Source organism: Schistocerca gregaria, chromosome 2 (genome assembly GCF_023897955.1).
Source record: "Schistocerca gregaria isolate iqSchGreg1 chromosome 2, iqSchGreg1.2, whole genome shotgun sequence".
NCBI lineage: Eukaryota > Metazoa > Arthropoda > Insecta > Orthoptera > Acrididae > Schistocerca > Schistocerca gregaria.
This window is the reverse complement of record NC_064921.1, coordinates 33,417,219-33,442,241: the sequence shown is the minus strand read 5'-3', so window position 1 is coordinate 33,442,241 and position 25,023 is coordinate 33,417,219. Positions and strand designations below refer to the sequence as shown.

At 40.3% G+C, this 25,023-nt stretch overlaps 1 protein-coding gene across 1 annotated transcript in view; it reads right to left on the bottom strand.

Annotated features, from left to right (window-relative positions):
* The window catches only part of LOC126336262 (dynein axonemal heavy chain 3), a 1,127,841-nt gene that overhangs the window by 844,034 nt on the left and 258,784 nt on the right, over nt 1-25,023 (bottom strand). Inside the window, exons 18-19 of the mRNA XM_049999758.1 lie at nt 24,056-24,255; nt 5,922-6,099 (exon numbers count right to left, since the gene is read on the bottom strand). Coding sequence (XP_049855715.1) covers nt 5,922-6,099; nt 24,056-24,255 — 378 coding nt within the window. The remainder of the gene's footprint in view (nt 1-5,921; nt 6,100-24,055; nt 24,256-25,023) is intronic.

The following is a 25,023-nucleotide window of genomic DNA, read 5'->3' as shown; positions in this document are numbered from 1 at the left end:
GAATTCATGTTAGTATTTTGCAGCTATGGCTTATTAAACTGATTGTTCGATAATTTTCACAGCTGTCAGCACCTGCTTTCTTTGGGATTGGAATTATTATATTCTTCTTGAAGTCTGAGGGTATTTCGCTGTCTCATACATCTTGCTCACCAGATGGTAGAGTTTTGTCAGGACTGGCTCTCCCAAGGCTGTTAGTAGTTCCAGTGGAATGTTGTCTACTCTGGGGGCCTTGTTTCGACTCAGGTCTTTCAGTGCTCTGTCAAACTCTTCACGCAGTATCGTATCACCCATGTCATCTTCATCTACATCCTCTTCCATTTCCATAATATTGTCCTCAAGTACATCGCCCTTATATAGACCCTCTATATACTCCTTCCACCTTTCTGCTTTCCCTTCTTTGCTTAGAACTGGGTTTCCATCTGAGCTCTTGATGTTCATACAAGTGGTTCTCTTCTCTCCAAAGGTCTCTTTAATTTTCCAGTAGGCCGTACCTATCTTACCCCTAGTGAGATAAGCCTCTACATCCTTACATTTGTCCTCTAGCCATCCCTGCTTAGCCATTATGCGCTTCCTGTCGATCTCATTTTTGAGTCGTTTGTATTCCTTTTTGCCTGCTTCATTTATTGTGTTTTTATATTTTCTCCTTTCATCAATTAAATTCAATATTTCTTCTGTTACTCAAGGATTTCTACTAGCCCTCGTCTTTTTACCTACTTGATCCTCTGCTGCCTTCACTATTTCATCCCTCAAAGCTACCCATTCTTCTTCTACTGTTTTTATTTCACCCATTCCTAACAATTGTTCCCTTATTCTCTCCCTGAAACTCTGTACAACCTCTGGTTCTTTCAGTTTATGTAGGTCCCATGTCCTTAAATTCCCACCTTTTTGCAGTTTCTTCAGTTTTAATCTACAGGTCATAACCAATAGATTGTGGTCAGAGTCCACATCTGCCCCTGGAAATGTCTTTCAATTTAAAACCTGGTTCCTAAATCTCTGTCTTACCATTATATAACCTATCAGATACCTTTTAGTATCTCCAGGGTTCTTCCATGTATACAACCTTCTTTCATGATTCTTAAACCAAGTGTTAGCGATGACTAAGTTATGCTCTGTGCAAAAATCCTACCAGGCGGCTTCCTCTTTCATTTCTTAGCCCCAATCCATATCCACCTACTACGTTTCCTTCTCTCCCTTTTCCTACACTCGAATTCCAGTCACCCATGACTATTAAATTTTCATCTCCCTTCACTATCTGAATAATTTCCTTTATTTCATCATACATTTCTTCAATTTCTTCGTCATCTGCAGAGCTAGTTGGCATATAAACTTGTACTACTGTAGTAGGTGTGGGCTTCGTATCTATCTTGGCCACAATAATGCGTTCACTATGCTGTTTGTAGTAGCTTACCCACATTCCTATTTTCCTATTCATTATTAAACCTACTCCTGTATTACCCCTATTTGATTTTGTGTTTATAACCATGTAGTCACCTGACCAGAGATCTTGTTCCTCCTGCCACCGAACTTCACTAATTGCCACTATATCTAACTTTAACCTGTCCATTTCCCTTTTTAAATTTTCTAACCTACCTGCTCAATTAAGGGATCTGACATTCCACGCTCCGATCTGTAGAACGCCAGTTTTCTTTCTGCTGATAACGACATCCTATTGAGTAGTCCCCGCCCGGAGATCCGAATGGGGGACTATTTTACCTCCGGAATATTTTACCCAAGAGGACGCCATCATCATTGAATCATACAGTAAAGCTGCATGCCCTCGGGAAAAATTACGGCTGTAGTTTCCCCTTGCTTTCAGCCGTTCGCAGTACCAGCACAGCAAGGCCGTTTTGGTTATTGTTACAAGGCCAGATCAGTCAATCATCCAGACTGTTGCCCTTGCAACTACTGAAAAGGCTGCTGCCCCTCTTCAGGAACCACACGTTTGTCTGGCATCCCCACCACAGCAAGGTCCATGGTTTATTGGGGGGGGGGGGGGGGGATTTAATTATCTCAAAAAATCAGTATGGTTTACAAAAAGAGAAATCAACAATATCTGCTATAAAAAATTTTGTTGAAGGAGAACTTCTGTAAAGTTTGGAAGGTAGGAGATGAGATACTGGCAGAAGTAAAGCTGTGAGTACCGAGCGTGAGTGGTCCTATGCCTAGTCAGTTACTATGTCATTCTCATGGGCATCAGTTCTTATTTCAGACTTTGAATGGTTTCATCATTACCTAGATTTTCAAACTCAGGATCTGAAGAATCACAAGCAAGCCACTTTCCTGTATCCTCTGCATGTCCAGGTATTTTCAAAATGATCTTTCTTATGTCGTGAAGTGATAGCTCACCATATGCTACTTCTCTTTCTTCCTCTTCTTTCTGTCCTTCTTCTTTTCATCTTCATCTTTTCTGTAGTTCATCTTTGTTGAAGCATCATTCAATTTATTCCAAGCTCTTTTTAATGGGGCTGTTTCACCATATTCCACGCTTCCGCCAACAAGTAACACCAGTCTGTTAAATCCAATTTTTGGTGATGAGCTTCTAACAACCCTACCACAACAAAGGTCAGTAATTAATAACGATTGTGGTGTTTCTCACACTGCTAAATACTGCATTTTCGGGCAACAACAGTCATATTATGTGGCAGGTGTCATTAGAGCACAGTTAATAGTCATTTCATGTAATAATGAAAAAATTAGGCACTCATCTTTTTGTGTTTCCCATGCTAATCTCAACGTAAAATCATGGCTCAATCATTGAAAATCTAGGTGGTTATGATTCCGAGTTCCGATGCAAAGAGGCCTTGGTTTTATACTGCTATATTCAAAAGTTCTGTTGATGTGCTTCACAAATCATTCTTGAAGATTACACTTTTGCAGGACAATGGTGATGTAAAAAAAGCAATCAGCACTTCGAATTTAAGTTACACTTCCTTTTAATTGCAATATCACGTAAACACAAAACATCACTTCACAATACAAAACATACTTGAAAACATCTTCCTCACAGTCACTGTTAAAGTTCACATTTTATACAGATTACAATATGCGTCTTTCCAACATGACGTCCAAGACTTGACTTTTTCCACGTCCGACTCTCAAACAAGTTAACAACCAACTAACTATCGCTTACGCGCCCAAAAATCAGAGTTACAAGTACGTCAAAGATCATAGTGACAAAAGAAGGAATACACATAAGAATAATATCATTGCAATATAAACATATCAATGTATCACAAATGAAATCAAATCTGAATGTTGTCTCAGAAAAATGTCAACTACTTTGAAGAAACACAGAAGAATATTACTGGTATCGAGAGGTTCAGGTGAGGTACCATAATGGTTACATAATTCAAGTACCATTACAAGCTGCAATGGCTTCTTCATGTCCATCTTCTGCCAGAAGCTTCATAATACCGTAATTAGTCCATTGGTTGCTGCAAACTCATTGTGTTTGGTCCATCTCTAATATCAAGAAGATTTCTGTGAGATAGGTTGGTGCATTGTCTAGTATTAATATCACATTACTGCCTTCTTTCCCTATAGCCTTTTGGTATTTCTTTTACCTCTGGTATGAAAATTGAATCATACTAATCAAAAAATAGAGCAGCACTCATTCATGCCTTTGATTGATTCTTGTAAAATATGCGAAGTTTTTTACACATTTTTGAAAGCTCAGGGGTTCTTTGATATTCCCATCAGCAGAACAGGTATTTTGTGGTCGCCCACATGGTTAACACTGTTCAGCATGGTAGCATGGTCTTTACTAAACTCTTAGCCAGGACCAATAGTCTCCCTTTTGGAGGTTAACATTATTTCAGGCCAATCCATACAATAAGACCTGTCTCATCATCTACACTGTAAAAAATTGAAAGTCATACGATTCTGCTTGAAGTTTGAATTTTTCAATATAATTTCGTGCAGCTTTTAGATCTGCTGATAGTTTCTCACCACTTAAATCAAAGTCATGAATACAGTGCGTTGCCTTGCAATTCTGCAGGCATACATTGCCCACTTTAAATGAAGATAAACCATAAATTTTCAGTCCTAGAAGAGGGTTTCTCAGTGTTCACTGCTGCAAAAACCACCTGAATGTGGCCTCTTCCAGCTCTTTGCCGCCTGCCATTTTCATTCTTTTTGATGACCTCCCACATTAATTTTCAAGGATGGACAAAAAGTTTAAAATGGAAGAGTTTCTTTGTTTTATGTCTGAAATTTTTCACGGGCCCACACTAAACATCTCAGCTACCTGCTTACCACTCATGTCTTTGTCTAATTGTGATTATTATTTTGTTGGGCAGTGATAAGATAATGTGTTTCCTTCTAGAGAACACATGTCAAACAGTAAATTAAAAAAAACACACACACACACACACACACACACACACACACACACACACACACATGCATGAAACAAAAGACACTATTATGGAAAAGATATACTATTTCACTATACAGCATAGATGCCGAGTCACAGATAGGCACCACAAAAATATTATCAAACAAGCAAGCTTACAGACAAAACGGCCTTCATAGGAATTAGGCCACACACACACACACACACACACACACACACACACACACACACACGACCAGAGAGTGTGTGTGTGTGTGTGTGTGTGTGTGTGTGTGTGTGTGTGTGTGTGTGTGTGTGTGTGTGTAATTTCAATGAAGGCCTTTTTGGCCAAAAACTTACTTGTTTGAGAGTCTTTTTATTGCTCCTATCTGCAACACAGCATCTCCACTATATGGTAAGTAGCAATCTATCCTTTTCATAACACTGTCATTGTACAATCGTGGATTTTCCATTGTTTGAAAACAAAAGACACAGATGACTGAAGATATTGGTGACAAATCATTGTACACATTAAGGTCACAACACAGAATGATTTAGACCACATTGACTGATGGGCACGTCAAAGGTAACAATGTGCATAATGCACCTACTATACTCACTGTTCACTGAAAGAATTTGTCTTTTAATACATTTCCTATGGATTGACTTTATAACAACAAATAAACACTTAGTGTACTATATACAGTGATAATTATTGAACAAAACCAACAATTTTAGTCATGCAATCTGGATAACCTATAATCCGAATAGTTGGAGTTCAGATAATTGGAGTTCCACTGTACTTTGTTGTACAAGTGGCCCTTTGGATTGTAATTATATTTGTTGTGCAGCTATATCTTTCAGGTAAATTTACTCTAAAAATAGTATACTGAACACAGTGGAAATCACTGGGATAACATGACTTCCCTTTTGTTCACACTAGATACGTCTGACAATTAGCCATGCAAGGAGCTTCTTACCAGATGCAGACAATGCATTGTTGATGCAAATGAGTGACTGGCAATGTGTCGATCACACCCACATGTGGATGTCCCACTCCTTTAACTGATTTTCCAATCTCTGCATTAATGTGTTCTACAGAATGTTTCATCCAGGACTTATCTCACTGCTCAAAGAGTAACATGAGGAGTACTCTCAGCAGTGTGCTTAATATCATCCTCAACTGCACAGTTAAGACTCCCCTACTATTATTATATCGCCAGCTTTTCCTAGTCTTTTCCAAAAAGATCCTAAACTACAGATTAAATCACTGAACCCTTCACTTGATGTAAAAATAACAGTAACCTGGTAACCATTTCCCAAAGAGTTCTGACTGTACCCTCCCTTGATCACTGCCCAACAATAAGACCTCGTTTACCTTTTTACAAATTTTATTGCTGCACTTAGCTTGTACCTTATTTGCTGTACTGTCATTCATTCAGAATGACATATGCAGAGATTGAGAAAAGGACTGGAGGACACATATCAACAAGCTGTATGTACAAGCATTCTATAATATCTCTCAAATAGTGAAAACCTGTCTCTCATAAAGCACAAAATGCCAAATAAAAAGTATCTATCACTTTACCTGAAGCCAGGCGTCAAGTATATCTTGCATAGATATGAGTTTAGCTTCCCATTTCTGCATATCTTCTTCAAAAGCTTTAACATAGGGAGAACCTCTCATGGTCTGTGCTTTCAGAATGTGATCATCAAGCATCACTTGTATGTCATCAACAGCTGATAAAATTGCCACTCCTGTTTCCCTGAAATCATACAATTTACATCAGTAACTTGTGTGGTTACCAGTTATTTTGAATGCAGCAAACAAAGCAGAATAAGGCACTATCTCCTTCCTGAACAATAACACCAATGATTCATTACACTGTTATTGATAAATTGAATAGCAATAAAAAATTGTGTATGTAAATAGGTTTCATAGGACTGCCTTTATTTGTCCTGATGCATGAACATTATGAGTTTACAGAGCACAATAATTAATAACATTCCCAGAAAAAATGCACATTTTTAGGCAAATTTAATTTAGTTTATTGATGGGAGTTCCAGGACAGAATAAAAATTGATGAGGTACACATGTTAAGCAACAGACAGATGTAGCATGCTTAGGAACATACAGCCATCATTTTCAAAAGAGTTGCACAACAGCTGCACTTTGTGCAAGGATTCACTTTAGAGCCTTGCCAACTTTGCTATTACATTTGAAAATGAAATTTGTAATTCCAAAATTGGTAATTTTTTTAACTGAATTTATATTAATATCCTTGTTGGGCCATTTCATTCCTTCACCCACTGTTTTCTTTTTCAGTGTTTCAGCCTTAGTGGACACTACATTCAAAATGAGACCTCTGCCTTTTGCTGATGCAGCCGTCCTCGTACATGTAGTGGGCTAATATGACACCCACAGACACTTGCAGTTGAATAGTTTATATGTGACTGTAGCACCTTGAACCATTAAAAAGTCAATGGCTTACTCCGTACCCAACATTTTCAGTAAACATTCACAGTTTGATTTTTAAGGGTCATTTTACTTATGTCTTGCTCCTGAGTTTCATCTTGCACATAAGTTTACCAAAATCTCTGACAATATCTTATGACAAGCCATATTTATGGTGTGTGCCAAATCCAGGCAGTTACATAGGGATGAGTTGCGCATGCCACGTGTGCATGTTTACAAACACCATGGCATTGAACATTTCATGCCACACACTGTGCTGTGTATATATGCATTTTAGTTTTGTTATCCCTTGATTATTTTATATTTTGTATCTTCCGTTTCCATGCACGTAGTGAGTTTTGGGCATAGTTATGTAATAGCTCTGATGTTTGGTTCCCTGTGTGTTACGTGATTTTAACTGAAAGGAGCAACCAATGTACACTACGGTGACAAAAGTCATGAGATGGATTGTGGTAGTATAGCATACACATGTTATAAAATGGCAGTACATTGCCAGAGCTGTCATTTCTACTCTGGTGATTCATGTGAAAAGTTTTCCAATGTGATTATGGTTGTATGATGGGAATTAACAGATCCTGGACATGGAATGGTGATTGGAGCCAGATGCACAGGAAATTTCATTTCAAAAATTCAATATTCCGATATCCACTGTGTCAAGAATGTGCCGAAAATACCTAATTTCAGGCATTACCTATCACTGTGGACAAGACAGTGGCCGACCGAGACCAGTAGCATTTGCGAGGAGTTGTCAGTGCTAACAGACAAGCAACACTCGTGAATTAACCACACAAAACAATGTGGGACATACAATGAATGTATCTGTTAGGACAGTGCAGTGATATTTGGTGTTAATGGGCTATGGCAGCAGACTAAAAATGTCAATTCCTTAGCTAACAGCACAGAATCAACTGCAGTGACTCTACTGGACTCATGGCCACATTAGTTGGACACTAGACGGATGGCAAACTGTGGCCTTGTAGAATGAGTCCCAATTACAGTTGGTAGGAGCTGATAGTAAGGTTTGAGTGCTATGCAGACCCCACAAAGCCATGGACTCACATTGCCAACAAGGCACTGTGCAAGCTGGTGGTGGGTCCATAATGGTGTGGGCTGTGTTTACAAGGTATAGACTGGGTTCATGGTTGAACTGAATTGATCTTTAATGGGAAATTGTTATGTTCAGAAAGTTGGAGACCATTTGCAGACATTCACCGATTTCATGTTTGAAACAATGATGGAATTTTAATGGTTGACAATGTATCATTTCACTAGGCCACAAAAGTTCACAATTGGTCTGAAGAACTTTTAGAATAATTCAAGTGAATGATTTGGCCACCAGGATCACCCGACACGAATCCCATTGAACATTTACAGGAGATAATGAAGACATCAGTTTGTCCACAAATTCCTGCACCAGCAACACTTTTGAGCCTATAAATGGCTATATAGGCAACATGGCTCAATATTTCTGCAGGGGACTTTCAACCACATTTTGAGTCCACACCACACTGAGTTGCTGCACTAAAATTGGCAAAAGGAGGCCCGAGACGAATTTAAGAGGTTTCTTACGATTTTTGTCACCTTAGTGTATTTATTGCCATCTCCTGAGACTATGATCAATAAAAGAGTTTTTGTGTTCAAAGGCTTTTTTGTGTAGCCTGGTACAGTCATACCAAGTACACACTGCTTCTAATAGTCAATGAACAGTCTACACAGTTTGTAGTGACAAAGTGGTGACCAAAACTTGATTTTCCTGCGTAGTACGAGGGTTGGAACTTTAATAGTGGCAACTGTTCATTTTTGGAATACAGCCTATGACCAGCTTAGAGACAGAGGTGATGACACTTTATGCAGGACCTGATCATCATTTTTCAGGACAATACTCAAGCAGATACAGTGCAAGCTGTTACTGATTTGTTTGACTGATGGGGCTGCTAAGATCTATACCACCTACTGGACTCCCCTAACTATAGCCCTCGTGAGTTCAACTCAATTTCTAAACTGAAGGAAACACTTCACAGCATTTGCTTGAGAACTGCTACAAATTCATCGGGCAACAGACCGTGCCACTTGAACTATCAACACAACTGACACTGCTAAGAGTATCCTACAACTTCCACATCACTGGCAATGGGTTATACACAATGCTGGTGACCACTTTAAAGGTCAGTAAAACTTTGAAACACGTATATATTTTGTACGAGCCATAAATAAACAGTTGCCACTACTTAAGTTGTGACCCTCATATCATTGGATTAATGAGCACTTACAAAAGAGATTTGCAAAATGACTGACACTAATTCCAATGTGTCAGACCTGGCTATAACACTGCTACCTTTCTGACAACAAACTCCAGCTGTGTGGTTTGTGCAGGCAGAAGGCAGTTTCCTCTATTCTGGAATTTCTGTATATGCTATCAAGTCTGCCCTGGTAGTAATCCAATTAGAGCACCTGTATGACACAGAAGTTCAAGATATAATTACCTTGCCACCCAAGGCAAACTCTTATGACCAGCTTACAGCAGAATTGAAACAGAAAGTGTCAATGTTGCAGGGAGAGTGAGTCTGTCAGGTTCTAACTCAGAGATATTGAAGAGAGAAACCGTTCAAAGTACTTTCGCCAACTGAGAAGCAAAATAGACATGAGAACTATTCCAGGCAGTTTACTGCACACAATATGGAGCAGCCATTTGTCACCACCCATCAAAGCAATCGTAGCACCCTTGGACATAGTATGGGAGCTGGTAGATAAAATCCCGGACATGATGAGACATGTTCCTGTCAGAGTCATCACCAAACAGTGCGCTACTATGATCTCAACCATTTCACATGCAGTTTATGATGCCCTGGCAGTAAAGGAAGACCTATTGATGCAGCAGATCAGTGAACTGTCACCTCAATGTGACACAGGCAATGACAGAAGCCAGAATTGATACCGCCAACACTCATGCAGCAGCTCATCGATGACCTCTTCCACAGCTGAATGTGGGAACCAGGGTATATGCTCGTATCACCGGACATTTGGGGAGCAAGTGTGCGAATGCACAACTCCCTACAATTACCCAAATGGAAGGGACAGTCAGAAATAGGTATTTCCACCGATTGCTGATCTATGTCTCCTTGCCTCTTTCTAGTGACTGGCCTTGCCTCTTTGTTATGACTGGCAGTCTGCTGTAAATGTTTAGTAGACACTGGATCCTATTTGTCTATTTATCCATGGACAATGTTGCACAGGAAGTTACCATCCACATTATTCTGTGCGACTGCTGTAAACAACTTGGCCACGAAAACATACAGTACTACGCATTTGGAACTACACCTAGGTTTACGACAAGCATTTGTGTGAGATTTTACAATTGCAGATGCTGCCAAATCTATCATCGGAACAGAGTTCCTCATCCAGTACAATCTACTGACAAACACGAAGAACTCACACCTGTTTGACATGACTGCTGTCTTAACAGTGTCTGGATTTCGGAGTTAATGCAGCTGTTCCCACTGCCAAAGTAATTTGGGTGCCGGACGGTGAGTATGTGGAGCTGCTGTATGAATTTCTAGCTCTGACATGACCCACTCGAGTACCTAGGGAAGTAAGGCATGATGCTGTCCACTGCATAGAGATGACCGATGGTCCTCCCATATCTTGCAGACTGTGACTTTTTGCTCCAATTTGTCTTTAAACTGTGAAGGCAGAGTTCAATAGTATGATTCATGAAGGTTTAAAGTGGCCGTCCAACAGTCCATGGTCCTCACCACTACACTTGGTCCCAAAAACGGGTAGCGCATGGCAACCTTGTGATGACTACAGAGACCTGTGTATGGGAAGGTGTCGTTTTTGGCTGACTGTAGGAGGATACAAGATGACTTGGATAGGATTTGTGACTGGTGTAAAGAATGGCAGCTAACTCTAAATATAGATAAATGTAAATTAATGCAGATTAATAGGAAAAAGAATCCCATAATGTTTGAATACTCTATTAGTAGTGTAGCATTTAACACAGTCACGTCGATTAAATATTTGGGCATAACATTGCAGAGCGATATGAAGTGGGACAAGCATATAATGGCAGTTGTGGGGAAGGCAGATAGTCGCCTTCGGTTCATTGGTAGAACTTTGGGAAGATGTGGTTCGTCTGTAAAGGAGACTGCTTATAAAATCACTAATACGGCCTATTCTTGAGTACTGCTCGAGCGTTTGGGATCCCTATCAGGTCAGATTGAGGGAGGACATAGAAGCAATTCAGAGGCGGGCTGCTAGATTTGTTACTGATAGGTTTTATCATCACGCGAGTGTTACGGAAATGCTTCAGGAACTCGGGTGGGAGTCTCTAGGGGAAAGGAGGCATTCCTTTCGTGAATCGTTACTGAGGAAATTTAGAGAACCAGCATTTGAGGCTGACTGCAGTACAATTTTACTGCCGCCAACTTATATTTCACGAAAAGACCACAAAGATAAGATAAAGAGAGATTAGGGCTCACACAGAGGCATATAGGCAGTCATTTTTCCCTCGTGCTGTTTGGGAGTGGAACAGGGAGAGTTGTGGTACAAGGCACCCACCGCCATGCACTGTATGGTGGATTGCGGAGTATGTATGTAGATGTAAATATAGTCATCACAAGGTTCCCATGCACTGCCCTTTTTTGGGACCAAATGTAGCGGTGAGGACCATGGACTGTTGGAAGGCTGCTTTAAAGCTTCACAAATCATACTGTCAAACTCTGCCTTCACAGTTTTAAGACAAATTTGAGCAAAACGGATGGACAGCTAGTGCAATTATCACATGACTATGATTTTGTGGTTGAGCAGTGCAGTTGTTTTTATCATCCTTGACTGTGCAAAAGTGTACACCCAGATCCCTGGAGCAGAATGAGACATTCCCAAGATAGCAGTCATCACTCCTTTTGGCATGTCTAAGAATAAATTTATGATTTTTGAACTTTGGATTGCTGCTCAAACATAGCAACACATCACTGGCTTGGACATACAGGGCTCAACTTTTTCTTTTATTTACCTGGATGATATTTTAGTTCTTTGTCATAGGCAAAGCAACATCAGAAGCATTTAAGGAAAGTGTTCAAGCAGATAGAACACCATGGTCTCATCCTAAACACTACTAGCCAAATGTGTCTCTGGCCAGCACTAACTGGATTTCTTAGGGCATAGGAACGCAGCGACACAATCACTACCACTACCACAGAGGGCAGAAGCCTTCTTACGGATTTCACAGCCAAATACAGCCAAGAATTTGTGTTGATTTCTCAGAATGTTAAATTTTTATCGCCATCACACTGCATGTGTCAGGTGTCTGAAGCAGCTGCTGCATTATTGAAGCACCCTGGGCCTATTCCACCTTTGGCATAAACAGGTGATGCTGTATAAATTTGAATTCCACCAAACACTGCATGTTACTTTCAGAAGCACTGAACTCTAATTTGCGATGCGATTTTGTAAGCCAGTCATAGCTCATGTCACTTGATCTCGCCCGCTGATGACAGCATAGGACACGTATAGTAGTCAGCCAATAGCAAGATCACTCTTTAAAGGAGCGAACACACAAATAAGAAAAGTTCGGGGTTTAAATTAAGATACATCACACAAATGTGCCAGTAAAATTTTTAATAACAACGTAAATGTCTGATCTGGGCTCGAAATTCTTGTAAGTGGTTGTCCTCAAAGAGTTGATTTTTAAATGGAGTCAAATGCTTTGTGATTTAAGAAACTCATCGTACATAGTTCATCTTGCACAAAAGGAAATTTGCTTTGAATGTAACACTTTTCAAACCACCATTCGCAATATTTTCCCACAACCTGTTAGAAACAGGTTTGTTTCAGCAGTTGGAAGAGAGCGTCAGATAACAGGCTTCACCTCGTTTGCGTAGATACGGTAACACAGGAAGCCCGTATGTTCGTATGTGTGAAACATTGAAAGATCTTACATTGTCATAAAAGAAACACGACATCAGAGGATACTCCAAGAGCATCGGAAATTCATGAACCACACTAAAATGTGTAATTTGGCTTAAAGTGCACATTCTATGTCCATATTTGGATGTAAATTTTCTTGGAGTACCAGTGCTGTATTATCTCATGTTTGGTTCTTTATTATGGTATAATGCCATGTATGCACTTGAAATGTAGCGAACAGTTGAAACCCGCCAAGAGTGTGAAATTGAACACTTCGTTTCCAATAAATTGACTGCCTCAGCAGAAAAGATTGAAAGCCAAATCTCTTCAGCAAACCGACAAAAATAACTTCATTGTTCTGCAAGGTGGATTAATGCTGACTATCAGAAAAGTGGAAATAAAATCTGAAAGTAACATATTTTAGCCTTCCGTTACTAAGCAAACGTATTTTAATTCAGTTGATAGCTCCCAGCCACAAAAATTCTTTTCATCATCATTTAATGTGAGAGCAATAAACTGATAGCTCCCAGCCACAAAAATTCTTTTCATCATCATTTAATGTGAGAGCAATAAACAAAGACGAAACAAAAAAATCACTGAAAGTAAAAGTGGGTCACGTGGGGACGACCCACCTCCCCACCACAACTCGGACTGCTCTGTGCATCAGCCCCAGATTTACTATAGTTCCGAACCGGGACAATATTAGGTAGTGGCGCCCAGCCACACATCTGTAACCAGAAGCAGGAGAATGTACGAGGTGCATTCAAGTTCTAAGGCCTCTGATTTCTTTTCTCCGGGCTGGAAAGAGATAGTAACATGCGCATTGTTTTAAAATGAGGCCGCGTTCATTGTCAATACGTCCCAGAGATGGCAGCACTGTATGGCAGATGGAATTTTACCGCTAGAGGCAAGAATGAGAACTGTTTTAAATACTTAAAATGGTGACGTTTTCCTTACTTGAACAGCGTGCAATCATTCGTTTTCTAAATTTGCGTGGTATGAAACCAATTGAAATTCATCAACAGTTGAAGGAGACATGTGGTGATGGAGTTATGGATGTGTCGAAAGTGCGTTAGTGGGTGCGACAGTTTAATGAAGGCAGAACATCGTGTGACACCAAACCAAAACAACCTCGGGCTCGCACAAGCCGGTCTGACTACGTGATCGAGAAAGTGGAGAGAATTGTTTTGGGCAATCGCTGAATGACTGTTGAACAGATCGCCTCCAGAGTTGGCATTTCTGTGGGTTCTGTGCACACAATCCTACATGAAGACCTGAAAATGCAAAAAGTGTCATCCAGGTGGGTGCCACAAATGCTGACGGACGACCACATGGCTGCCCGTGTGACATGTTGCCAAGCAATGTTGACGCGCAATGACAGCATGAATGGGATTTTCTTTTCGTCGGTCGTGACAATGGAGGAGACGTGGATGCCATTTTTCAATCCAGAAACAAAGCGCCAGCCAGCTCAATGGAAGCACACAGATTCACCGCCACCAAAAAAATTTCGGGTAACCGCCAGTGCTGAAAAAATGATGGTGTCCATGTTCTGGGACAATGAGGGCGTAATCCTTACCCATTGCATTCCAAAGGGCACTACGGTAACAGGTGCATCCTACGAAAATGTTTTGAAGAACAAATTCCTTCCTGCACTGCAACAAAAACGTCCGGGAAGGGCTGTGCGTGTGCTGTTTCACCAAGACAATGCACCCGCACATCGAGCTAACGTTACGCAACAGTTTCTTCATGATAACAACTTTTCAGTGATTCCTCATGCTCCCTACTCACCTGACCTGGGTCCTAGTGACTTTTGGCTTTTTCCAACAATGAAAGACACTCTCCGTGGCCGCTCATTCACCAGCCGTGCTGCTATTGCCTCAGTGATTTTCCAGTGGTCAAAACAGACTCCTAAAGAATCGCCACTGCCATGGAATCATGGCGTCAGCATTGTGAAAAATGTGTACGTCTGCAGGGCGATTACGTCGAGAAGTAACGCCAGTTTCATCGATTTCAGGTGAACAGTTAATTAGAAAAAACATCGGAGGCCTTAGAACTTGAATGCACCTCGTACTACTCACACGCAACTCAACTCCGCATGCACAAGAGCCCGCCCGCTTATGCTCAAACGACTCTAATCCAAACAGTTGTCACGTCATGCTCATCGGAGGCAATGTGTTGTTATGAAGCACTGCATAGTCTTCCTAAGCCTTTGACACACTGTGCTGTTGGCAGACGCTTGTATGAGCCTTGTGTTTTGTTGTTGTATCCGGCGCATTTCCTTTGCAACTTAAGTTTTATTTTCGTTTTTTCCCATCGTTCATGTTTTATTGCTGCAGTATTATTCTGCAGTAGCGGGATACAGTAATATCCTTTGTTGGAGTATTGGTTCTTACCAGTCTAACTCGCAAAAATTTAACTGAAAACCGAAACAACGAAAAATTCCCGGGATTATAAACAATTACCGGATTTTTCCCGGTTTTATCACGGATGAAAAATTCCTTGGTTTTTGCCGGATCTCCCGGTTGTCCCGGGTCGTATACACCCTGGTGAGAGCACATAGCCTGAATCCACCCATACCAGCCTCACAGACACGCTACAGCTACCACCTTTGTGCATCAAGAATTGAAAACCTGTTCACACATTATGTTATGCACAGATGGCAACAAATGTCATTGCACCTACCATACTCAGTACCCTACCATGAAGTCATAACAGGGGTCAAGAAGACTTTTCAATTAATGTAAAGGTACGCAATGTTTCCGTAAATGAGGCTAAATAGGCTTACGACTTCCAAGAAGCAAAAATGACAGATCTTCCAAGACTATGGCACTGCTCAACAACCACTTCACCACCACTCCATTGGCACCAGCACAGATTACACCATCAGCAGACCTGCCAATATGTACCTTAAGATCCAGTCGCCGTGCCCAATTTTGAGCCTGCTATTTGGAGAAATGCTTTTATCATGGAGACTGATGTGGTGACAATGTACAGTCACATAGTGCTGTGTCACACAGGCTGTTTGCATGTGTTTACATACACCGCATCATCAAAAATTTTGTGCTGGACACCCGAGGCACTGAGTTTTAGCTATATGTGTTTGGTTTTGTTATTCCTTGATTAGGCTTTATGTATTTTATATCTTCCATGCATGAAGTGAATTTTATGCATAGTTCCAAGATAAATCTGATGTTTGTTCTCTCCATGTTACACAATTTTAATTGCAAGCTCGAAATCATTGAACAAACTGTGTGTTTTTCACTGTCTCATATGGTTTCAGTCAATGAAGCTATCTTTAATGGTTTGAAGAAGTTTTGTGTAGTTTGGTCCCATTGTATCTAATATATGCAGGTTCTAATAGTCAACTGACAGTCTGCACAGCTTGTACCGACACAGGAGATTTAACTACCCCAAAGAACTTTTATTCTTCTCAACTTTCTTCACAGTCTCATACCATATCATCAGGGCACATGATGCCTGTCATAATATTCTAAGAGACCTGATAAATTCCTAAAACAGAAATGAGCTGATGCTGTCACATAACTGCATATATAAGCAGCCTGAAATAGTTCCGGGAGTCGCATTAGCTTTCAACTTTTCTCTTCTCCTAGGATAAAAAAGTGAATTACGTCTAACAACAGTCATGAAACAAGGGGGGAGGGAGGGAGAGAGAGAGAGAGAGAGAGAGAGAGGGAGGGAGAGAGGGAGAGAGAGAGAGAGAGAGAGAGAGAGAGAGAGAGATGTAAGGGGGAAGGGGAAGGGGAAGGGAGAGGAAGTGACACACAGATGGATGACAAGGGAGATAGGAGAGGGATTGAGCAGTGGGAAGGGTATGAGCGCCAGTCAATACTTTCACCAGGGCACATAGCGGAAACAAAGGTTGTGCAGATCACATCTGGCTTCAGAGCAATGAGTGCAGGGAGGGAGATTTCAATGGCCTACTGAAATCAATGACATTTTAGACTGACACATATTCGGTAATCGCATGTGTGTGTGTGTGTGTGTGTGTGTGTTGTGTCTACAGATGTATCTAGAAAAAAGAGCATATGTGCCAAATGCTAATCATCTGAAGGTGCCTGGAAGAATTTCTTCACTACTATAATACTTCTAATTTTTAAGCTATGTATTTTACACAATACAAATATATTCTTGCACGATATCTACATATTAATTTGGAAACCTCACACAAGACTGACAAACTCTGAAAATATATGGCTGTTACATTACATTTTGATGAATTGCCCTAACCATTCTAAAGACTTTCTCAAATGGCTATTTAACCCACATGTCACCTTGCTGATGCCTTAAATTAAACTGATCTTGGTAATTATTTCAGCTGCCAGGTTGTTTTATAATATAATATAATGTACCATAATATACAAATAATCATTTCACACAGCAGAGATATACTCTCATGAAATTGTATGTTACACACTTCACATAATCACAGATCTTGTGTACCTGCTCAATAACATAGTGAACTTGTTACAAAACACACACACACACACACACACACACACACACACACACACACACACACCCACACACACCTATGCCCCTTCATTATGTCAGCGAGACTGACAGTGGCAATGCTAATTTGTGGCTAATTGACAGGTTGTGGTGGGGATAGTTTTGGGTATGGCAGGTAAAGTGAGAGGGAGGCAGGAGGCAGGGAGAGTGACTGGCAGAAGGTGGCTAGCAGCTTGGAGGGAGGTTGGTTTTCTGGCTGGGAATGTGGGGAGGGAGGAATGGCAGGTATATGGGCTGGCACAACTGTGGCATCTGGTGGGAAGTGGCATGCACTGAAAGCTATTTGGGGATGTAAATTGGGAGTGTGTGACAAGACGGAGGAAAGGGAAATTGCCAGGTGGAGGGTGTGAGGATAGTCGGTTACCCAAGATTGAGGCCACGAGAATCATCAGAGCGAAGGATAACTCCCGTCTACAAAGTTTAGAGAAGCTGGTGGTGGAGGGACAGATCCGATGGCTTGGGTTGTGAAGCAGCAACTGAAATTGAGCACGTTGTGTTACGCTGCACATTGTGCAACTGTGTGGTCAATTCTGTTCTTGTCGACAGTTTGGTGGTAGACAGCTGCTTGGTAATCATAGCAACACACAAGGCTGTGCAGTGTTTAAACTGTGGTAGTATATGACATCGCTGCTTTCGCATGTGGCCCAGCCTCTGATAGTGTGGGATAAGCCTATGAAAGAAGTGGAGTAGAAGCTGCTGGGTGGGAAGATTGGGCTGGGATTGCACCTTGGTCTGCCACAGGGAAATGATCCCTGTGTAAAGAAAGTGGGAGTGGAAGTGGGATAGGGATGGCCTAAGACTTTGTGTAGTTTGGTTTGGTGACAGAACACCTCTTTAGGAGAAGTGGCAAGGATCTTTGGTAGGATGTCCCTCATTCCAGGGCAGGAAGAGAGATAATAAAAGCCCTTGCAAAGGATCTGGTTTAGTTATTCGAGTCTATATTTGTGTGGACTAGGTTTGGGGGGTTGCCTATCCGTGAAGGCCTTTGTGAAGCCTTCAGCATAATGGGTAAGGGAGTTCTCTTCACTGCAGGTACATCATCCAGGGGTGCCTAGGCTGTATGGCAGGAATGTTTTGTTGTGAAAGGGATGGCATTCATCATATAGCAAGCATTGTTGGTGGTTAACGGATTTAATGTGGACAGAGGTGTAGATGGAGCCATTAATGAGGTGCAGGTTAAAGTCCAAGAAGCTGGCACATTACTTGGAGGCAGACCAGGGGAAGCGAATGAGAGAAAAGGGGTTGAGGTTATGGTGAAATAACCAACAGTACTTGCAAAATATTTTGTTCTTAGATAATTATATGAGCATTCTGATAATGAACTGTGTTGCTCATATTTCTTTTTATACAGGGTCACACCACTGCCACAACTAGTGTTGTTTCTTGCAACTCACAGTGCTATATCTGGCCTTCAGAAACCATGCGCAAAATTTTCATATTCTCTTGCTTCCTACGTACAAACTATTAGTCCCACAGAAAAAATGAACAGCCTTTTTGTAGGAAATTTAATGCAGTCAAATTTTCTACTGTGATACAATTTTATCACAAATTGTTGCACTGTGATAGTGGGAGTCTCACAAACAACATATTAGAAATTATTACTGGTGGGGGCTGAATGTGGGAGCGGGGGTGTATTTGAAGGCCACTTTTGTACGTTTTTCTTGAATAAATTGAAAACTATTGCCTTAGCAAAAACACATATACCAACAAAAAATTTTACTACTCTAAATTTCTACAAAAATGTCCTGTTCATTTTCTCTGTAAAACTAACAATTTGTGTGTAGCAACCAAGGGAATATGAAAATCTGACACATGGTCTTTGTAGGTCATCAGAAGGCAACTGGATCACTCTATACAATCTACTAGCAAACCCGGCAGGGTTTCACAATGGCTTAATACGCATGGGAATTGCACACGTATCCTAATCTCTTTCTCTCCCCTCTCTTGGTTTGTCTCCTCTTCCCTTCTCTTTGTCCATCTACTCCTCTTCCTCTCCTCTCTTAATTCATCTCCTCCACCACCCCTCTCTCATTGCCCATCTGCTCTCCCCCCCCCCCCTCCCCTGTCTCTCTCCATCTCCTCCTCAACCCTCTCTGGCCAACTCCTCCTTCCCCTTCTCTCTGCCCATTTTCTCCCCTTCCCCCTCTCTGTCCTTATACACTTTCTCTCTCGCCCCCCCCCCCCCTATCTGACCTTGAGCCTCTTTTTATTGCAGTTGCAAGCGAAACCTAGATTGGGAAATCTCACTTAAAGTGAATGGGTCAACCTGTTGGGGGTCATTAATGTAAGGGGTACAAGAGAGACCTCTCCAGCTGCTGGATTCATTGAGGATAGTAGCTTCATCGACAGTATTTCCCATAGTTTTAATCTGTGAATGAGTATGATTGCAAAGTTTCTGACAATTCAGATTCCACAGTAGTAGTCTTATCACAAATCTCGACAAGCCATTAATACAACATTCCTCCTTGCCCTTGAAACTGATTGTGATGAAGGAAATGAAACAGTGCACTGCTGCATATACAATTTCTGGTTTAAGTTATGTACAAGGAGAAAGAACATATATGGAGGAACAAACTTCTATTGCCCATTTTCGCAGCACAGCATTTTATTTCTTGCAGTATGTTTTAACAGAAAATCTGTACACTGTTGGTTAAAAAAATCAGTAGCCTACGACCATCTCAATGCTAACACAGTATCACGTAACAACATAAAATGAAACATTCACTCACGATTTCTGCTAACAATGTTTCTTCTTTATATATTAAATATATATTCATATAATACATATATTTAAAAATATATATAGTCAATGTCTATCTGAATGTTTAATCGCATCATGTAAGTTTTCAAGGATTTCAGTAAGAACTAACACCACACCCACCGCAACCAGTCCACCTGCCACAAATTAGAATTGGCACTTTCAGTTGACCTACCATGCAGGGGCATATGCATGTGTATGTATTTGTGCATGTGTATGTGTTGGTGTCTTTTACTCTCGCTCATCAAAGGATAACTCCAAAAGCTAAAAAGTTTTCCTCTTCTTGTGTGTGCCTATTGACAACTCAACACTTCTCATTTTCAGTTAGTAATATTCTTCAATATTAAATTATTTACATTCTCTAAAAATAAGGTATTAAAATCAGTCTCAATTTGGATTTTGAAGGAGTCCCTACATAGAAAAGTCATTTTTCAGTTCACAAATCAGATTACCAGACATTTAAATAGCCATTTTTGCAAACTTGTATTTTCTGTTAATTGTCAGAAGCATATGACTATGCAGCTCATAGTATTCTCCTAAAGCATCGCAAATATTACAGTATCAGATATCTTAGTAGTAAATGGTTTCCATCACTTGTAACTAAAAGGTAACACTATGAAACACAGGGAGTGTACACTACTTTCAGAATGGACAGTGATCACTACAGATGTACCTCAAATCAATAAAAGGTCTGTTTTTGTTCTTTTTATGCATGCAAATGATCGGCCACCATATATCCAAAGAACTGGAACAGTTCACTTACATGACAACAAAAGTATTATTTTAAGAAACCTGATGGACAAATTTCAATACTTGAAAATATAAATAAAATTTTTCTTGACAATTAATAACTGGTTCTCTGCAACTGTAAAGTTACTGAACTTAGATCCAACACAACAGGTGAAAATCTGTACTTTTGAAGGGATGACCACACCATTTTTTAGAAATAATGCATGGAGTGAGTCAATAAATGAAAGAGAATATTCTAAATTCTTACACACTTATACTGACAAGAACCTGTTACAAATATTCATAAAAGATCTAAGCTCTGCAATATTTATCTTACAGATAATTCAGATTCTGGAGATGAAAATGTCTTATATTCCCTACTTTCAGTCACTAATTCTTATGGCATCATACCCCTGGGTTACTCATCATTGAGGAAGACAGTTTTGTTGTACAGATTGCCATGGAGCTACTTGGATAAGGGCGAGCCATAATCATCGTAATTTATGACCATGAAACTGGGAGATTGTGTTAACCTTCCTCTACATATTTTCCCTTCAATGCAACATATCTTCCCAATGGTGGATGACTCAGTGGAAACTTTGATTGTAGAGATAAGCAGTTTGACAGTTCAGGAAACATTCAACTATAAAACGATCTCATCATCATCATTCTGGAAATGGCTGTCATGTAAGAGGTCACTGAGTGCCATGGCAGCAGGATACAGAGAGCAGCAGTGTCACTGTCCTGTGTAAAAATGTGTCTGAGAATTGTCATGAAGGAAAAATACCCTTCCTGTAGCACTTTGACTTCATAGTCTCCCACGACTGGGTCAACAGATTTCTGTAGTATACTCAAGAAATCTGTTTGCACCACACTATATTAGTCCCAAAACATATTCAGCTTCAGTTTCATACTCCTTGATGACACTGAGATCTTTGACTTTTTCGGCAGTGGTGAATCCATATGTCCATTGCTCACTTTGCTCCTTTGCCTCAAGACCTACATCTACAGGGATGCTCTGTAAAACATACTTAACCCTTTGTGACGATGTGGTTTCATATGAAGCCACCCATGATATTTTGATTTTGTGGCTAGAGCACAGTGGCTGCAATCGTAACCACACTTCTGGACATAGATGGTGTTGCCATCTAGCGATGAAAATTTGAACTACATCAATATTTGTCATGTGATTGCACTTAGCGATTCAAGTATATGTGCCATTATTGTTTGTGGTGTGCTGGTTCTCTTTTTCTTGATTTGTGATTGAATTTGTCTTTGAAAAGTAAGTTTCACACATCGAACAAAATTCATAATATATGGTGGCTCAGTCTGTTTTGGTATAGTCGGCCAGAGCGGCCGAACAGTTCTAGGCGCTACAGTCTGGAGCCGCGTCACCGGTACAGTCGCAGGTTCGAATCCTGCCTCGGGCATGGATTTGTGTGATGTCCTTAGGTTAGTTAGGTTTAAGTAGTTCTAAGTTCTAGGGGACTGATGACCTCAGAAGTTAAGTCCCATAGTGCTCAGAGCCATTTGAACCATTTTGTTTTGGTATATGATTGATATTTCTATTGGAAATGTATTTATATTGTTTCGACTAACGAAGCTCAATGAAAAGAAAAAGCTAAAGGAATTTCAGCGGTGTGTTTTAGCTGGCCTTGTAGGATCCACTGTTTTTAAAGACAGTCCTGGCCACCCAAGCGCATGATCTGAACCATGCGCCAAAAAGCGTAAAACTGTTGTTCCAGTGGGAAAACGCATCACAGAATGGCACACTGAGATGATGTGTACACTGCAGCACAAAACGTAATCCACATAGAAGCATATGGGCATGTTCTTCCTGCCAAGTTGCTTTGTGTTTATCAGCAGAAAGGAACTGTTTTGTGTCCTATCACGGAAAGTAATGAAGTTTATGGTGGCGGTCTCATTTGAAGCCACCGCATTTAGCATGCAGTGGTTTCATTTGAAACCACCCTGTACCTGCTGTAATACTGCACAAAAAAAAAAAATTCACCTTTTTCCATAGTATTGTATGAGTTATATCCTGTTGTTGTTCTGGTCTTCAGTCCTGAGACTGGTTTGATGCAGCTCTCCTAATAAAACAAAAATAAGTTTAAAAAATGATTTTATGAAGTTTACATCTGAAACGGTTAATTGCCTGGAAGAGGTGCGATTGGCAGGAGGGGAGGCGGGGGGGGGGGGGGGGGGGGGGGGCACAGTGATACACCCTGCAGTTGTCGACAGTAATTGAGCACTTAAGGAAGTCAACTAGACTGGCCTGATGCAGCCACAAAATTTCCACTGCTGGCTCAGCTGGACCGGCTCTTCAACTGGGTGTGAGCAGACATGGAACCTGGAAGGTGACGACCAATGTTGAGTTTGAAATTCCGTGTGAGACATTGAATAAATGATCCAAGACCGATTTTAACCACTTCAACTGTGATATGAGCATTAGCGCCTGCTCTTCTCTTCAAATTGTTAGTTTTTCACAAACAGATGGTCTGCTACTTTGTTCTCTTCATTCAGATTCATTTTATCACAATGGAAACATCTGTACCTCCTGACAAATATGTCTTAAGATCAAACCCTTCCTCCAATGCAGAATGTATTTTTGTTATGTTGTTCCCCACCAGATTAAAAATAATCACAACCCAACACTCCACTTTATCAGTTATGTGCACCATTTTAATCTCACTCTTCTAGCAGTGTGCTACAATACGCTGATCACTTATGAAAGCCACCAACAAGTAGCTGTGTCTTTCATCTATCTACATTCTGAAAAGTGGAGATTGGAAGATGACATCAGTAATAATGTCTCCAGAACAGAATTAATAACAATTTAGAAGAAATTTACCAGACTTCTTGGCCCAACCTCTTAGAAGTGACTAGACCATCATTAAGTGACAAGAATGCTTACTTGTACCTTTACTGGAGAAAGATCTTTGCATATCCTCATTCCCACAATAAATGAGTTCCTCTTGCCCCAAGGGCTGAGTGACCTGGCCCTCTTTTAGAGCTTTTCCCAAGCTACTCCATTTTCCTCCTTCACAAAAGAAAAGAACTGAGTAGAATAGTTTTTTGTACTTTTATATGTGTCTAGCAGCAGCACTCATCATTTCATATCCTAAAGTAAGTACTGGCTAGTCATTCTGAATCCTCATATTTTTAAGGTCATCTCAAGTCAGTTTTCATTTTGATACAAATATCTGAACAACATTACTATTGTCAAGTAGCATCTGGTAGTTGTTGCCTTTTAATTATACTATAGTTTGTCCAGCCAAGTTTCTGGTATGTAGTATCATGCACAAAAGTTGCTATTTGCACGTACCTGTATGGAATGCACTCAAATTCTATGTCATCCCACTCCTCTTTCATCTTCTGTAAATTGTTTTCAAGAGAAAATTCTTTGGTAGCAGCAACCCCTATCTCTTCAAGTTTCTCCACATGCTTCAGAAGGCCAACATCAATCATATCTGACAATGAAGTTTCTTCAGTTGGTCTCAGAGGAATGCCAACAATGTCACTCATCTGTGTAAAAAAAAAAGTCACTGATTTTTAATGAATATAATAGGTCAGCAATCTATTAGCCTATGGTCACATAAATATAACAATCAATTTCAACATCTTAGCAAGTTACCATCAGATGATCTGTTTAGAGGGAAAGAAAAAGGGAGAATAGTAAAATATTAGAAAACTAAATTACAAAATCAAAATAACTTCCATACACAACTACACACATCTGAATATGCTACATAATAAATCGTGAAACTACAACGGAATCCATCAGGACAGATGATCACAACATGCAGTCATCCACACTTCCCATTACATTGGTCCCTTATTGTTGAAAAATAATCAAAGTGGACCCAGCAAAGAAATAGTAAAGTCAACTCAAATTTATTGACGGAATGAAATGTCTGTCAGATACAATTTTCTTCTTTCTCATACGTATATCTAAGCCCAAGTAAGGATGACACCTGTCTTTCACATGTAGAGGATGTTGCTATTGGGACGGCTTGCCAAAGTAATATAGCTCATTGTGGTGCAGATATGAAATCTCTGTAGACTGCACCATTCCAATATGAAAGAGCATTGACTTTCTTGGGTCTGATATGTAATAAATGCTAATGGCAAACATACTTTGAACAGTTGACTGAGTTAGGGGAATTATACTTTAAATGAAAGAAGAATATAAAAATTATGTTTCTGTTTATGTGTTAAGTATAACTTAGAATTGCAGGCAAAGAAGTCCAAAGTTGCAGTCATAAAAAACAAACATATCATGTGAAATACTGT